The 18,650-nt window shown below is 45.4% G+C and overlaps 1 protein-coding gene across 1 annotated transcript; it reads left to right on the plus strand.

Annotated features, from left to right (window-relative positions):
* Nucleotides 1–744: 744 nt before the first annotated feature.
* On the plus strand, nt 745–14,194 carry LOC120702074 (zinc finger protein ZAT12-like). Its single transcript, XM_039985847.1, has 2 exons — nt 745–987; nt 13,922–14,194. The coding sequence occupies exons 1-2, from the start codon at nt 745–747 to the stop codon at nt 14,192–14,194; spliced, it is 516 nt and encodes a 171-aa protein (XP_039841781.1).
* The last annotated feature ends 4,456 nt before the right edge of the window (nt 14,195–18,650 follow it).

An 18,650-nucleotide genomic window follows, 5' to 3' on the forward strand; every position in this document is an offset into this window, starting at 1 on the left:
AGTAGTTTTAGATGTTATAAAAGGTTATGGTCAATGTCCAAAAGAGGCCAACCTACCGTGGATTTCTGAATGGATGGACTAGGAGGTCTAGGTCCACTTATAATGATTTTTAATATACTCCATAAGATCGAAATGGCCCAATTTTTTAGTTGTGTTGTACACGGGGAACATATTCTTGTGTGTTGCAGTGGTTGAACCTTACTACCGACTAGCGCATGAAGCTCAAAGGAACACAGATGGACGACGACCAATATTATTCATTCATGATGCATGCTGCTCCCAATCCATGTGTAGTAACGTGACTGATCGATGCCACTTAGAATCACACCTACACGCTAGCATTACCTGCCTAAACACTACGCAAGCAGGACCATGTGACACGGCGTAAGCAACGTATACTTTCCTGGAAACACACATAAACTCATCTCACTCCCACGTGGCCGCAATCCGTTGGCTGTGCAGGCCTGCCGCGACGTGTATATCGAGCTTGACCATGACCTTGACCCCGAGCGGTGGTCAACCAAGATAGGCACACACCCATTGGCCATTGCGTGCACGATCACCACTATAAATACCACCACTGCCTCTACATTACAACATTCGATAGCTCGCTTACCTGTCTAAAGTCCATCAACCGTCGTGGGTTACATACTACGCACGCACTGCACGCACGTGTTAATATTGATCAAAGCTTAACGGCTGAGTATTGGTAATAACCACGGCGAGCACGTACGTACGTGAACCATGGACGACGACGTCTTGTCCGATGCAAGGCCGGCGAGCAGAAACGGCTTCTTCCTGCTGCTCTCGCTGTCCCTCTCGCCGACGAGCAAGGCGGCGATCGCCAAGGGCGGCGGTAGGCACCACCAACACCACCGGAGCCGGGCGGGGGTGGTTGGCGGCGCGTTCCGGTGCCGGACCTGTGGCCACGCATTCGCCACGTTCCAGGCTATGGGCGGCCCCCGGACCAGCCACAAGCGCCCACGGGTCACTACCGGAAGCAGTAGCTTTGCTGAGTGCCTCAGGCACTCGGCAAAAGCACAAAAGTTCTCGGCGAAACCTTTGCCGAGAGCGGCTCTCGGCAAAGAAGCCTCGGTAAAAATTTTGTCGGCAAAGGCCTCTTTTCCGAGTCTTTTGTCAGGCGCTCGGTAAAGGCTTTGCCGAGGGCCATTACAGCCATCGGTAAAGAAAAATCACCGTGACGGGTGACGGCGCCTTTGCCGAGAGCCCGAAAACAAGCTCTCGGCAAAATATATCCTTTACTGAGAGCCGCGTGCATGCTCTCGGCAACACTACTGGGCTTTGCTGAGAGCCTCGACAGCCCTCGGCAAATATTAGGTCGATTTGCCGAGAGCTTGGATGGCGCTCGGCAAAGTTTAGGTCGATTTGCCAAGCACCACCCTGACTCTCGGCAAATCTTAGGTTGATTTGCCGAGTGCTGCACTCGGCAAACCTACTAGAACCCCCCATTTTTATTTATTTTTCTATTTCATCCATACATCAACCAAAACACAGATTTAACAATCACAATAGATCACAAACAACCACATATATAGATCACAATGTCACATCTCAACATAATAGATCACAATGTCACATATCAAACATATAGACCACAATTCACAATAGTTTCTCAAACATGACCAAACTCACATGACCAAGCACATAACATATGTCTAAAGTTCACAAACACGTCCAAACTCACAAACAATCAACTTGGTGGTGGCCAAATTCCCGGATATGGAGACACTCCCGGATTTGTAGACACATATGGATCATTTGAGCCCGCCGATTGATTTTGCAAAGGGAAGTGTGAGACATAACAAAACACATATATACATGACTAAAACACTACCGGACTCACCGGAGTAGAGAACGCATCTCCTGGAGGTTGAGGTGGAGCGAACAGCGAAGCTGGTGGAGCCACACCTGTCGCGGCGCCAAGAGTGCATGTAGTGAAGAATGTCCGCCATCCTTTGCTGCTCGGTCTCCAGCTGGGCCCTCATCCTCACCTCCAACTCCACACGTTGCATCCTCTCTTCTTCCAGTTGTTCTTGCAAAATTTTCATCCTAATGTTACAATAATGCAAGGAAAGGTATATAAAAATCAATGAATGACGGATAAAGAAGGGATAACCTGGAGGGCCTGAATCCGGTACTGTGAACCTGTCGAGGTTGGATGGCTGGCCTCGCGCTCGTGCTCCTTGCTCGAATCTGAGATAGAGTTGGAGTAGAGGACGAGTCGATTGCACCGTCGGCAATCCAGTACCGCCCGTGCTTCTTGCCTCTTCCAACTCTCATGATGACTTCTGCGTCAAGGTCCTCAGTGGTCGGATCAAAGTCTGGTCCATGGACCTCCGTTGCCATCGACTTGTACTCACTGAGATGGGTGTGGACGCTCGGGTTGCTGTATGCCTCAGGCCCGTCCTCCGGGTTGTAGTCGACGTCGGACGTCGGACGTCGTCTTGCCTTTGTGGGACAGAGCGTATGCCTTGAATAGGGTGCAAGGCTGCCCACGGTGTGATGACGACTGCGTGAAAACCAGTAAGATGAATAGAAAATCATGCATAATTGAGTGTTAGAATAAATAAATGAATTCGTGCACCCAGGCTTCTACGTATCCTCTGAGGCTACGGCTACCTTGATGGTGTGCTACAGCTGGCATCATCAAACGCCACTCTCAACAAGCGTTGTGCGCCTCCTCCCACTCTTCCGAGCACCACTTCTGCACCATCTGTTGCTAGCACTCGGGATGCGCTGCGCACCAATACGGAGTCACCTAAAGGACATGAAGTACATGTAACATAGCAGAAGTTGAAACTGATCGTAGTTAATGTCGAAAAGAATCAATGTACTTACTTGCAAGTACTGCTCCGGAGACAACCTCATGGTTCTTGCGTCTCTTTTGGTGACCCTCTCACCAAGGACAGTGGCGTGGAAACTCACAATGGCCTGTATACGTGCCTCGTAGTGCATGTCCACGATGAGTTTCCGACAACATTTGGTAGCCACCGCATCTGCCCTGCCCTAGAATCCTTCTTGACATCTAAAGAAATCCTGCATACAAACAATGTATCATTTCATTATTTCAAGAATGTGCAATGAATACAATGTATTGAGCATGTACCCACAGCTCTTGCTTTACCCGCTCTGCCTTGTTGCTGAATACCCTGCCGGCTCGATCTTCAGCATCTGGGAGGCAGCGTAGTGGTCGAACGTATAGGCCGGCCCTGTCACTCCGGCGTACTCAACAAGCCCAGGGAAGTGCTCCCTGCAAAGAAGACCGAGGATCCCATTAACTTTGCATGTGTGGGCCCCTCCACTCGCCACTTTCGTCCAGTTCCTGCTCGAGTGATTAAGAAAAATAATTAGTTTCTATTTTGAATTTGAACATATAACAGGAAGAAGCAGTGATAGCATCTAAAGTTACTTACTTGTCCCTCTCGGGTCGAATCACCGGGTGTCTCTCACGAGGTATCGGTCGCTGCGGGAGACTCACGGGACCTCGCAAGTAGATGTGTGATGAACCAGAAGCGCCGGAACAAGACGACTCCTGTGCCTCCTCGTCCTCCTACGCCTCCACCCGCGCCTCTTCCTCCTCCTCCACCCGCGTAGTCCTCCTCCTCCCCTTCCTCCTGCCAGACGACTCCTGAGCTGAAGCAGACTATCCAGAAAGCCTTAACCTAGCCCTCTAGTAAATCGATGCTATGCTCCTCATCCCGCCCACCATCTTTGTTCAATCACCTGTGATTAAGAAGAGTAAACCAATAAGTATAGATAAACAAGATCTGCTTAAAAAGAGATGCAAAATAAATAAAATATAATAATATAGTATTACATTGATTAGAAATAATCTTCATAATCGGGATTAGCTAGATCATAAGTCTCATCATCACTATCAACCATGTCGTACTCAACACTATCCGACTCAATGTCCTCATCGACATTGCCTAAATGTAACCTTTCTAGCATTTGTAAGTCATTCGCGTTTTGCACCTCTTCCGCCGCCTCCTGATCATCGACAACCATTTCAACTTCCATTCCGATCTCTTCGATTAAGTCTATCTCAAATCGGCCTTCTAGCCCCTCTTCTTGAAAGAACTCTCCGTCATATGTGTTTGAGTCTAAGATGTAATCTTCATCATTTGGGACAAGTAATTTACCATGCGGTGATACCTTATGCACAACATACCAACCCTTAAGATGCTTGCTCTTTGGTTTGACACACATATGGGAGATAATAAACTTGTTTTGCCTGCTGGGCCACAATATAAACATCGTCTCCCGGTAAGGTAGAATCCTATTGAATTTCGACTAGACCAAGATTAGAATATGTCCTCCTCGTGACTTCAGGATCAAACCAATGGCATTTGAATATGACCGGATTAAGAGGTTTGGAACCATGAAAACTGAGTTTGTATATTTCTTCAATTCTTCCATAATACTCGACCCCATCTAGGTCAGGAATAAAAACTCCAGAATTTGCGGTCTTTCGATTGGGCCGACTTTCCTCGTAGCTTCTTGTCCAAAAATGATATCCATTCACGTCATAATCAGAGTATGACTTGACCCTATAGTCAAAGCCATCGGCAACCTGTCTCAACTCGGCACTCATAGATGCATCCCTTTGGGCCTACAAGTTCAAACACACGATAGATCGGATGTAAGAGCAACTTCGAATAACAAGAAATGAAATGAACCAAGTACGAGATAGATCAGACGGTACCTTCTATTTGAACAAAGAAATGAAATCGGGCAATCCTTTTCCCGCACCATGACTAAGAAGGGAATCAAGTTCCTGCTAGGCAAGACTAACTCCTCAGCGACAGAATTCATGAATAAATTACTCTATGTACGGCACCACCTCCTCAAGGTTGGTCAACACATATAGCATGATCTGACGCCACTCTTGATATCTCAATGTCTTAGTGGTTGAACCACTTGCGGTTCCAAGTCGCCCTAAAAAATGCTGAGTTTGATTCATTTTCGTTAGCATTATAACAAGGCGGTGGATTATGCACGCTAGGGAGGTTGTCACCATAGTATGTTGTTGTGAAATTAGACACCTCCTCCAGAATGTATGCCTCTGCAATGGAAGCCACAATTTTGCATTTCTTTCCACATTTCTTTCCACATTTCTTTCCAAGAACCTTTAGACATCTCTCGATTGGATAGCACCACCGACCCTGCATGCCCCCCATCCGTGCCTCATACGGGAGATGCAAAATCAAATGCTCCATCTTATTAAAGAAGCTGGGTGGAAAGATCTTCTCCAACTTACAAAGCAACATCGGTGCAGATCTTTCCGAGTCTGTAACCAAGGTCCGAGATAACTCCTTGGCACAAAGCTGGCAGAAGAAATAGCTCAACTATGCAAGCACAAGCCAGACATGCTCAGGGATATTGCCTCGGACCATTGCCGGAAGAAGCTGTTCAATCCATATGTGGTAGTCATGACTCTTCATCCCTAAGACTCGCATAGTAGATAAGTTCACCCCTCTACTCAGATTAGCTGCATACCCATCAGGAAACTTCAACATCTTGATCCATTCTAGTACTTCCCTCCTTTGAGGCTTGCTCAAGATGTAATCATCCTTAGGCCTTGTCCATGTCTTTCCGCAACCTGGAGGTTTCATCTCTAGGTTTGGTCTATCGCACAACGTTGCTAGATCCACTCTAGCCTTAACGTTGTCCTTTGTCTTACCGGGAATGTCCATCAATGTTGCCCAAGCTGCCTCAATGACATTCTTTTCAGTGTGCATTACATCAATGTTGTGTGGAAGTAGAAGGTCATCATAATAGGGGAGCCGTGTCAAACCTAACTTATGAGTCCACATATGTTGCCAACTATATCCCTCAAAGCCACCTTCTGGATTGACCATGAGACCATCTATCTGCTGACGAACTGCGGCACTAGTCTTCATCGGAGGTCCAAGGTCTGTCACTGCGACACCTTTGGTAAAATTTTTGATGTCTCGTCTGAATGCATGGTCAAAAGGGAGGAATTGTCGGTGTTTGTCGAACACCTAGTACTTGCCACCCTTCTGCAACCAAATGAACATAAGACCTTCCTTGCATACTGGGCATAGGAACTTCCTGTGGACACACCAGGCGCTGAATATCCCATACGCCAAGAAGTCATGCGTGGAGTATAGGTACCACACATGCATTTTGAAGTTTGTCTTGGTAGCCTGATCGTATGTCCATACCCCTTCCTCCCAAGCACGGACCAATTCATCAATGAGAGGCTCCATGAACACACCCATATTACTCCCCGGGTGTCTAGGAATAACCAACGACAATAATATGTTCTGTCGCTAAAAGCATACGCCGGGGGGGGGGGACATTGAGGGGAATAACGAACATGGAATAACATGTGTATGTGGCAGCCATGCTTCCATAAGGATCTAACCCATCTGTTGCCAGCGCAACACGTACATTACGAGCCTCTCTAGCTTTCTAACAATGAATGCTATCAAAGTGGGTCCATGCCTCACCATCGGATGCATGTACCATCTTGTCAGGATTGTATTGTTTTCCATTTTTGTGTCATGTCATCTATTTCGTGGACTCCTCAGTCATGTACAGCTGCTGGGTCCTCGGTATGAATGGAAGGTGACGTAGAATGGCCATGGGGATGTCAAGCTGCCTCTTGTGGCCATCACCGGAGTCTACCTCCATGAACCTAGAGGATTTACACTTTGGATAGTACTTTGCTTCTGCGTATTCTTTCCTAAACAGGACGCACCCCTTCGGACAAGCATGTATCTTGTCATACGGCATCTTAAGTGCACGAAGGAGTTTCTGCACATCATACAAGCTCTTCGGTAAAATGTGACCCTCCGGAAGCATGGAGGCAATAACTGTCAACATAGCATCAAAGGCTTCTCGGCTCAGGCTATACTGCGACTTCAACGCCATTACGCGACCAATAGCATCCAGTTGAGAAACCTTTGTATGTCCGTGAAGGGGTTTCTGTGCCGCGGCAAACATGTCGTAGAATGCCTTTGCGGTTGCCTCTGGCTCCTCCTCCGTACATCCTTTAGCGAATTGTGCCTCGTGATAGTCATCTAACATGTCCGCTACCCCAGCTTCAACATCATAATCCTCAACGCGTGGTCTCACCACCTCCTCTCTCATACGACCGGCTTCACCATGGTTGTAACGACCTATTTTCAAAACTAATTTAAAAAGTCGCACTAAGAAATTTTGAACTTTAAATTTTACAAAAACTTGAGTGCTTCTCTTTTTATTTGAATTTATTTTTACTCTTGATGCTTGTTCGAATTCCTTCAATTTCCAATTCAAATCTTCTCTGAAAAATTGTGAAACGCTCCTATTTATTTTTGGGCCAGCCTTTTCCCTCCTTTCTCCGTGCGGCCCATCTCTCTTCCTTTCTTTTACTTCTCCCTCCCGGGCCCGCAACCCAGTTTCGGCCCTCTCTCCCCGCGCCGCGGCCCAGGCCGGCCCATCTTTCCACGGAACCCGCGTCCCTCCCGCTCCCTTCCACCTCCTGCGCACGAAGGCGCCCCGACCCCCGACGCCTCCGCCGTCTTAAACCTTGCACCCATCCCCTACACCCCACCATGCCACGCGTCGCGCTGCCTCATCCCCGCAGCGCTCAGCGCCACAGCGCTCAGCCCCATCCCCCACCTGGCGCAGTGCCAGAACCGGCCCCTACATCACGCGCTCGCACACCCCGCACTAGCCCCTATCGAGCCCCATAGAGCGCCCACCATGGATGCCGTCTCCCGAAGCTTCCCCCTCCCCCGTGAACCACCTTATGGGCCTATAAAAATCCCCTTCCCAGAGCTCGCTGAGCACCACCGCACCGACCTCAAGCCCTCCAGCCCCTTCAATCACTCCCTCACTCCCTCTGCCCTTCTCCTCGCATGCACACCCGAGCACCACCGCCCCTCGCCATACTGCGCTCACCTCTGACTGCCTCCCATACCCACAAGCTGCCCGGTGAGTACGCAGTACGCGCCGCCTCCCATTCCCCCTGTCAATTCGGTCTCCCATCTACTCCCTCGCTCCCCCTTCCTGCACATCGGCGTGCCACCAAGATTAGATCTGAGTTCCCCTTCGCCCAAGGCCGCCAGATCTAGATCGAATGGCCCGAACCCCAATGGTGAACCCAATCGGCTCCAAACCGCCAGATCTAGATCGAACGGTCCGGACCCCAGCCATGAAACAAGTCGGCTCCGAACCTTCCAGATCCAGATCAATGACCCAGTCTAGAATGCCCCTAGATCAGGTCCGAGTCGTTAGATCCAAATCCAACGACCGTTGACCGAAGATACCGATCAGCGCCCGCGATTTTGCTAAAGATGCCTCTGTTTATTAGAAATCAACCCGCAATCCATCATAGTTCAAAAGTAATTACGAATCAGCCCTGGTTTTTACATTTTAACTCCTGAGCTTTTGTAAAATAGGGTCGCCGCCCCTGGACATGCAGTCTTGCACGCTGGCCCTAAAATCTTTTACCGAAGCCCCTGCAGTTTCAAAAATTCACAAATAAGCTCCTACATTCGCTCGGAAGCCCCTCAAAAATCCTAATTCCCTAGAATTTACCCGGAAGCCCTCCAAAAAATGTTTAACCACCATTATACCCCCGAGCCTAGAATATTCTCTGGTATTCCAATTTCCAGGACCTTCAACCTCTAACGGCTATAACTTTCTCATCTTTTATCCAAATTCGATGATTCTTGTTCCTAAAATTATCTAAAATCAAACCCAACCCAACCATACCTAATTTATCTATTTTAAATTTTGTTTATTGTGTGCATTGTTTGCCGAGCTCATTCGCACCGTTAGTAATGATCATTCATCACTCTACGAGTAGGATTAGACGACAAGACTATCGACGGTGACCTCGAGGACCCGAATTTCGAGGCAGGATCGGTCGACGAATCCGAAACCAAGTCTTATCGACTCCTAGATCATGTTGATCCCAAGTTTTGCTAATGCTAAAATTGACCAACCTAGAACCTGTTCTTCAAATATGTTGCATGTTGTTTGGAAACAAAAATAAAGCTATTTTGTCAGTTAGCTACACCCAATATTGAGGAAGCCATACCTTGACTTTGGTTTAACCTTAATCCTTGCTCAACCTAGGATAGTTCATCATTAGATTACTAATGATGAACACATGCATTATGCTTAGGATTTTGCACTACGCTTTAAGACAATGATTTCAAAAGATGTTTCATGTTATTTAACCACTTAACCATTTTGAAAACTATGTGAGTTGCGTGAATAGTGGGTTAAGGTTTATTGGGTTTGTTTCAAATAAAAGGTTTTAGTGCCAGGGTAGACATGGCCATGTGCCTACTTTGTACACGCGCTAAGGAGAGTTTGCCCTAGCCGTATAAGGACTGGTTCGTTGTGTGTCTCCCCTAGCATAATCTAAGTGCAACCACACGTCCAGCTTAAGACAGACTTAATCTCGTATCCCACAAGCTTAGAGCCGCAACTCACCTGGAGGCAGGGTGCAACGCACGCCAAGAGCGAACTCGGGACCTGTATGGTGTACCGGAGTCTGGCCCCAGCACAGGGACCTATGTGGCGTACCGTATAGTGACTCTAAGTTCTTATTCAAAGAAAATATCCTCGACTATCGGTATGATGTCTTGGGCCCCTGGACGGTTCCGTAGGTGGTTGTGGGCAATATGCGATGTGAGTACGGATTGAGTTATACTTGATGCAACCCAAGTATATTGTGTGGGGAAAGTGTACAAGCTCTGCAGAGTTATAACCTATCCGGATAGCCATGGCTGCGGTCTCAGACATGCTATGGTGGAATCATAGTGATTAGGTTTTAGCGTGAGTTCTTTTGTGTGTGTGTGAATTTGGGAATTTCTTTTAGTAATCGAGTTATGGATTTGAAAATGTGAGAGGCCTTCGTGGTATTATAAGATTAAGGGAACCCAATGGTTTGGGATTTCCCCTAGCTTATGATGATAAAACTGTGTGAGTTAAACTTAGGAATGGGTACTAGCGGGATTGATGGATCTCCCCCAGGGCCCAAACCGTTATCTATTACTATTATCAAATAGCTCTTACTCTTACCTTTTGGTTTTCAAAATCAACCTAGAGAGTCTCACCACTTGCATTAAAAATTCAGCGTTTTCGCAAAACTAAACCCTAAGCCTATCCTTGATGTATGCCCTATGCATTTAAATAACTCACTTTCAAGAATAGGACTTGCTGAGTACTATTTGTATTCACCCCTCCCTTGTATAAGTTTTTCAACGGGAGAAGCGGAATACGAATTCGACGCCGAGGATGAAGCGTAGGTAGGGTTTCCCATACGCCCAGACCGTTGCCTATGAACTTGGGTGTCCACGTAGGAAGTTCCGCTGTGTAATAAAATTAAGCAGGCCTGCGAGCCGTCTTGTATTGTACGTGTAAGACTATTCTATGTAATAAAATCACATGATGTTTCTGTACCTTTCTCTGTTCTTGTGCGTATCAGCTACTAATTCAGGGATTGATACGGTAAGCACAGTGGATCTTGGAAACAAGGTCCGACAGTGGTAGACCCACCAGGTATAGTCTGCCGTAAATCCATTCCTCCAAAGATGTTCCCCCATGACCTTCTTTGTTTGTCTTTTCCTGTTTGCACATTTGCTGTATGGACAGACAATTCTACTTGCTCCTTTAGCAGCTTCCCCAAACGCCCGTTCCAAAAAAGCATCGATCTTGTTGAACCATTCATCGGTGACCTGATCCCGACTTAACCAGCCAGTGTACATCCACTCGCGGTCCTCTATCCTCTAACATATGCAACAGAGAGTAATATAAACATTAATTGCATACAAATTTAAACAAAATTACAGTAAATAAACATTCACTGAAATTAATTTGTGCTAACAGTGGCATGTGCTAACAATTAATTTGCTTACACATATATATACTATTAGGTCACGGAGATATGCTGAGGTCACTTTGCTCGTCATTGTGATATATCCTTACACAAATAATTCATAGAAAGATCATGGTTCTGTTTTATGGTATATAAGAAACTGATGATTACATAGTTAATCTGTAATAGAAACTAAAAGAGGAAAAAATGAAAATAATCACTTGCAATATCTTTTCTTAATAAATATGGTAGTTCTATTCATTTCTTGATAAAAACACATAACTCCAATAAATCTTGGTAGTAAATATATATATGAATCGTGAGATACATTCATGCCCCTGCATATATATGCAAACATTATAAAAGAGACCTGACATTACTTGATCAACTAGTTAAACCTCACAATATATAGGGCCAGCAATTTTCTGGGGGAGCACTGGATTTGACATGTACACACATATGCAACGCGGTTTCGTAATCTACTTTCCTATGTACACACTGTGCATGCTAATGGGTTCATACCACACGCACGTCACGCGCCCACTGTCTGCAAGCAGCCATGATGCATGCTATGCAACGCGGTTCAGACATCATTAGGGAGCTCATCATGTAATTAGTTAATAATCCTAACTATATTGTTCAGACACACAAGCACTACACAATCTACCTATCTACCCGGCCTCCAGTGCTGTTCTATCTATCTAGTAGTGGCTTCTGCCGGACACCTCTAATTTTTTGCAAATGTATGCGTACACAGGAATCCAGGGCATCAATACCGTCCTGTAGGACATAAGCAAAGCAAAGCAGCTGCCTGCACCCCTATCAGCAACCATGTGCTTCCAGTATCCACCATGCCCTCTCTCTTTCCTGATCACCCCTAGATGCAAATCTCTTTTCGCTAGTGATATGTATCTTTATCCATGCAACTGAAAAGAGGGCAAAGTAAGAAAGATCTAGCAGCTACACCATGTCGCGCAAAAGCTACACAAGTCGGCAGAGATATATCATAGCTGAAGCACCCATTTTCAAATGGAAAGCATACACCGTTGGTGAACCACGTCTGGACCGTCCCTCTTGGGCATCCATGGAATCCACGGTGCTCACTTGGCTCTACAGCACCATCTCTGGCTGCGGCGGCGGCGGCCGCGTGTCGCTCGGACCAAATCGGTGGGGATGAGGAATTGGGATGCCAGAAAGGAGGGGAAAAAGGGAGAGGAGAGGGAGAGGAACTCAGGGGTGTGCTCACCTTTGGCGGAGAGTGCCGGATTTGGCTGTAATCCGGCCGGTGGTGGCGGCGGCGGCGGCGGCGGTGTGTCCCTTGGCGGCGCGAAGTGGGGGTGAGGCGGCTTGACAATGGCATAGGCAGCCAGGCGGGGGAGGCCGGAGGCGCGGTGATCTCGGAGGCTGGAGAGGCACGAAGCGCCAGGGAGGCACGGAGTGCCAGCGGTGGCGGCGTGTCACTCGTTATGCGATAGGGCGTGCGGGAGAGAATACTGTTTGAAGGCTAGAAAGTTTGATTCGGCGGGGGATAAATCAATCATTTGCCGAGAGCTCACGATCCAGCACTCGGCAAATGAGGTCATTTGCCGAGGGCCAGATCGCGGCACTTGGCAAATAGAAAATTTACCGAGTGCCAGCGACCAGCTCTCGGCAAAGGCACGATTTGCCGAGAGCTAAATTTTCATTCTCGGCAAATCATATTTATTTTTTTTAGTTTTGGCATCGAATGACTTTTTCTATTATGATCCCATATTATCTGAAACTACATATTCAATTTTGGCCCAATGATCATACTATTTGCTATATTTAGTAAATTTATGTCCTTTAATTGAATTTCTTGGGATTATTCAAATTGAAGTGCAAGTCATTTGAAAAATGGAAAATAATGAGTGCAGAGTTGTTATTCATGGTAGTGAGCATGTGTTGACACCTTATTCTAGGAAAAGATGAGAAATTTCAAATTTTGTTTTCATAAAATATGACCACAAACTTGCGGTCAACCTATTTTTTAATTTTATAAAAAGCAAACGATGCTAGAAAATCATGAATCTTGTTGAGATATCATGATATCGTATGGGGAGACTATGATAAAAATTTCACAATGTTTCATGAAAGTTTGACATGTGCGATGCTTAAAACCTATTCGGGCTACACACGAAATATAGAAACCTATTCGCATATTTTTCGGTTTGTAAGCATCATATGTGACAACTTTCACGAAACTTTGTTAAATTTTTACCACAACTTCTCCTTATCATATCATGACACCACGACAAGTTTCATGATTTTCTGACCATGTTTGCTTTTTATACAATTAAAAAACAACATAATTGTAAGTTTGTGGTCATGTTTCGTGTACAGGATGTTTGAAATTTCTGATCTTTTTTCTGGATAAGGTGTCAACGTATGCTGAAAAATATGAATAACAATTTTCCATTCATTTTTCATCATTATTTGAATGACATGTAGTTCAAATTGAATTATCCCAAGAAATTCAATCAAATGAAATAATTTCACTAAATATAGCAAATATTTCCAAAAATTGGCCAAATTTTCATACGTAGTTCAAGGTAATGTAGAAACAATAGAGAAAAAGTTTAAGGTCAGGAGGTGAAAAAATTTAAACTATTAAGCCGAGGGTCACAAAATTACGCTCGGTAAAGTATTTCTTTGCCGAGAGCCGACGTTTGGCTCTCGGCAAAATGGGAGGTTTGCCGAGCATCCAACTATGCATCTCTCGGCAAAGGTCATGGCCGTCAGGGGCCGTCTGTGGGTAACGGCGCTTTGCCGAGGGCCACACTATGCCGAGCGTATATGTCTCGGCAAAGATGTTTTTGCCGAGTTTCTTCCTATGCTGAGAGTTTATCCCTCGATAAGAAGTTTGTTTGACGAGTGTTACTCTCTGCCGAGGGTTCGGCTCTCGGCAAAGGATATCTTTGTCGAGTCTTGTATTGTGCCGAAGGTGGTTTTCGGCAAATCATCTCGTTGCCGAGTGCCCGTGTTTTTACCCTCGGTAAAATATTTGGCACTCGGCAACGCCCGCTTCTCCGGTAGTGGGTGCGCACCGACGGTCTCGACCTCCTGCTCGGCGCGCGCCCCGGCAAGGGCGCCGCCGCCAGTGACGTGCACCGGTGCCATGCCTACGGCGTCGTGTTCCCAACGGGGCAGGTGCTCGGCGGCCACATGCGCAGGCACAGGGCGGCGTTCGACGCCGCTGCACGGGAGGGCACCACGAAGCCGGTGGTCGTGTCTGCTGAGTCGTCGTCGGAGGAAGTTGATGATGACGCTGGCCACTTGTCTAGTAGCAACTTGATCCACTTCATATGATCGAGTGATTGAGACATCCATCGGCTGTCAACAAGTTTGGTTTGGAATGGTTACGTTGATATACACACACACCGTCCTCATGTTCATTACATCATGCAAAGGCAGGATTTCAATTGATATTTGTAAAAAAGGTTATTATTACAAGGAATAACAAGTATTTGGTTTGGATTATTATACGGAAGGTGCCACCGTAATACCAGTATTATTTTGTGGTTGGCCATGTCGCTAGGCGCTAGTGGCCAATACTACTGGTAGTTTATTTTTCTCACATAAATTCGTCGGCCAGCCCATGACATTAAAGATAAATTCGACAGTTTTTCCTAATTTCGATGGTGTTTGACCCATGAATCTTTGCATTGTTGCTGTAAGGTCCAATGTCTGCTTCCATTATTCAAGTGGCGAGTCACGATATTGAAGGAGAAACTAAGTGATCGAGAACTAATGATAAGGATCGAAGACTAGAGACGTGGAAACAAAACACAAATCTTGAAAACGAAGATCCGTTTGTATGCTAGAGTCATGTGGAGACTAGGTTATATTGAGGACCTTTTGTGATTACACGGCGCACACGGTCCTATATGGATTCTCCTAAGTCATGTGTATCCACTCCCTCTATTCCAGTAAACCATGGGGCAAAAATGTAGCGATATTTCTAACCCCACATAAATATAGTACAAATGTCTGCAGCGGAGGCCTAGTTAATCTTATTTTGGTATGTCAGAATGCATCAAAAAAGAACACTTGCAATAGAGAATTATTGTGATACGAAGAATTGCCTACGGATGCCAATCTACCACTTCCATCACTTACCTTGCTACTTATAATACTAGTTATGACAATGTTTGGCCCAGCTCCATAGTGTGATTGTGGGAGCTCGGCCAAATAACACACAGTTAACTCTTAATTACTCTAATTGCGTACGATTGTTTATCTGAAAAATAGCTTTTATAGTTCACTTACCTCACTATTCTTATTCAGCCATCTAATCGCTTCATGCTAAGAATTAATTCCAAGGGATGGAGCTTCCTAAACAGATAATTAGGACTCAACTAGTAACCAACGCTAAGCTATGTGGCATGCCCGCGCATTCGCAGCGGATAAAGCTCAGAAGGTGTTCGGACTCGGCTCAGGAGAGACAATCTCCCAGCTCCGTGTGTATTGGTCGTGATTAGCCTTCTTGTCGGCTTTTTTCTGACAACACATCTTCTAGCATGCCCAGTGGGACAGACAACATCAACAAAAGTTTGTTAGCAACCTTGTGACAACGCCAAGTCACCGCTGCCTCCCTGAGAACCTCCTCTAGTTTCTCTAGTGATAGAGGAGCCTAGAAATCTACAACCCTTATATGAGTGCTCCCTCTTCCTCTCTGGTTCCGGTGGCATTTGGCCAAGGCAACCATACACACTCTCTGAAACACTTGAAATTTGACGATATCTTAACCTTAGTGCAACCCAATAATCTTGAAATGTCTTCCGGAGAAGCACTTGTAGAGACTAAGATAGAAGTCAACTGTTGAGCTGCAGAGACAGTCAACATTGACGAGTTAGAGCAGAGTGTCAAAAATATTTTCGTGTGGGCACATCTCTGTCTGTCTGAGCGCAAATTATTATGAATTCATTATTTTATGCCGAAGTTTCTAGTGTACGTGCAACTCTAAAGACTAACTGTTTCCTTCTCTCCAAGAGAAGGGCACATATTGCGTTATACTTACATATATATTACCTCTAGTTTTTTTTATGTGACGCGGAATAGTACAAATTTACACTGTTTGGCGTCATATAAAAAAATCGGAGGGAGTATATAATAATGAAGAGAAGCAGATAGACATGACACTACTAGAAAACGGGCCTTGGGCACCGGCTGAGAAAGGCCAAAGGCACCGGTTTCCCAACCGGTGCCCCGCAACCGCGACCATTGGCCTCTACTTAAGACACCGGGTTTTTCAACCTGTGCCTTATGCCTCCATTGGTACCGGTTGGAAATACCAACCGGTACCAAAGAGGCTGCCACGCTGATGTAAGGTGGCAGCCCCTTTGGTACCGGTTGGTAATTCCAATCGGTACCAATGAAATTTTCCCTTTTTTCCCAAATCTAGTTTTGTTTGTTTTATTTATTACTGTTTATTCTTTTTATAATTGCTAAACGCACTCAAGCTCTACAGTACTCTATGTTCATTGGTTGTTCGTGTTCGTTTTCAGAGAATATTTGAAACTAACTAAAAATGAAATGCGAGCATATAATTAAGCTAATTACATGAACAAATATATTTACAAATTTACAAACATCAAGGCATAATGTTTAAAAATATTTACAAATGTACAAGTCATGTTAGCCGTCCAACCCTCAGGATGTCGATGAAAGTCCTCTATCGATGTGACCGTCATGGTAGAACTCGCCTCTAGGATCCAAGATCTCGTTCAAAATGAATCCGGCGAGCTGCTCGCACACGGCGTTGATCCGATCAGTAGAGTAACATTCATCCCCCATTTAAGACATCTATCATTTAGGAAAAAAGCATTAACATTCTGTGCGTTAGTACAATTATGAAAATATACTAGTGAACGGTTTGGACGTACTCTCGTTTCTTCATCAGTAGCCTTCCCGCATGGAGTCATGATGTGCAAATAGTCGCATACGTAGTACCCGCACCAATCAGTTCCTTGTTGTTGTCTCGCACACTTAAGGAGAAACAAATAAATTACTCAATTTAGAACAATTTGGGATTATATACTTAACTAGACAAATCTTTATGAATGAACATACCGGATAATCCATGTTAACGTTCAGTTCGGGCCTCCATTGACTACGTCCTTTGTTATTTTTCACAATTTTTTTCCAAACCCTGCGCTCAAAGTTAAGTTTGATATTCAGGAATTGTTATTAACAGAAAAAAGATTTGATTGTGCAAACTGAACTTACCTGTTCAAGGGGTCTATGATATGTTGGATTGCGGAATATGTATTTCTCATTGAGTCAAAGACTATAAGATTGCCAGTCTCTACGGAAAGTATGAGTAAAATCCAATGATAACTGTAGATATAGATAGGATATATACATAAATGTATTAGACAACTTAGTATTTATTTAGTAATATAACAGAGGTTTGAGTCGATCAAGACTTACCCAAAGTTGTATGGTATGAATATATAGGATTTGTAACTTTGCCTAGTCAACGAATCGTACATGTTTTCGCACGTTTCCTTGTAACTTTCGTTGATCAATTTCTGGTTGACTAGCAAAGGAGACATGAAGCCGATCTGATGGTGCCATCCATGTTTTCGGCTTCTTTGGATCTCCTGTCTAAACGATGCAATAAAAATTTTATAATGCACACATATAATTATGTTCTTGTTAACAAAAAGTATTAATGTAGAGGTAAGTGATACTTACAAAACCTAAATGGTGATGATAGAGGCGTCGAGGGCTTGTCGATGGTAAATGTGATATAAATTTTGGAAGTACACCCAGAAGTCGTCCTCCCCGCGGAAGAAATCATGGTCACGATACTTGACTCCAAACATTTTCCCTTCGTCTTTCGCCATTCGCAGGTACCATCTATGCAAATTGAACATCTGTGTGCCTAGACTTTTCTTCTCTTCCTCAGTGACAAACGGTTTTCCATGCTGGAATGGAGTAATAGTGCGAGCGACAGGGATTTTTGCCTCCACATGCCCTGTTGCCTCCTCTAGCGTTAATCCAGTTTCAGAAAGAAATATTGCGGCCTGTAGGTCCGCCTGGAGTTGTACGTCTGTCGGCTGTAGGAGTGGCAACCCTGGCACCCGGAGGGGCTCGAGTTCTTTTTGTTGTGTGCCAAGCTGAGGAATGGTCTTGCCACATTTTTTCTTCAGATTTCTCACCTTGTGTGCCTTTGTCAGAGTACGATCATAGTCCGAGGGTAAGCTTTTCGGTTTTGGTGGGTTGTCTAGGTTTGCGAGAAGCTTTTTCCCTAGTTCTAGAGGTACCTTTTCCCTCGGCGGGGGGGGACTTTAGGCTTCAATTGTTCTTTTATATATCGAGCAGTCTCCTCTTCCAACTCCTTAGTGCGACCCAGCAGTGCCCCTTTGGTTCAGAGCTAGCTGCACCGCCTCATTGACCCTGGCGTCCATCTGAGATTCCAAGGACGCAACCTTCTTATTCATCTTTTCTTCTATGGCACAAAGTTTCTCTTCCTGTTCGGCTTTGCTCTTTCGGTGAGTCTTGTAAGAGGGATCTCCGGCCCAAGCAACTTTCCATGGGACCACGCCGATGCCGCGGGCTCGTCCAGGGTGTTCTGGATTCTTTAATGCCCTTGTCAGCTCATCATTCTCCCTTTGAGGATGGAATGTTCCTTGTTGAGTCTCATCTATTGCAGCGACTAGATCGCGGGACACTTCTTGCATATGCTTGGGCACGACCAAAGTTCCATCCAACTGGTTTAGTGTCACGCCATTAGCAAATAACCACCACTTGGATCTAT

Source organism: Panicum virgatum, chromosome 4K, assembly GCF_016808335.1.
Source record: "Panicum virgatum strain AP13 chromosome 4K, P.virgatum_v5, whole genome shotgun sequence".
NCBI classification, from domain to species: domain Eukaryota; kingdom Viridiplantae; phylum Streptophyta; class Magnoliopsida; order Poales; family Poaceae; genus Panicum; species Panicum virgatum.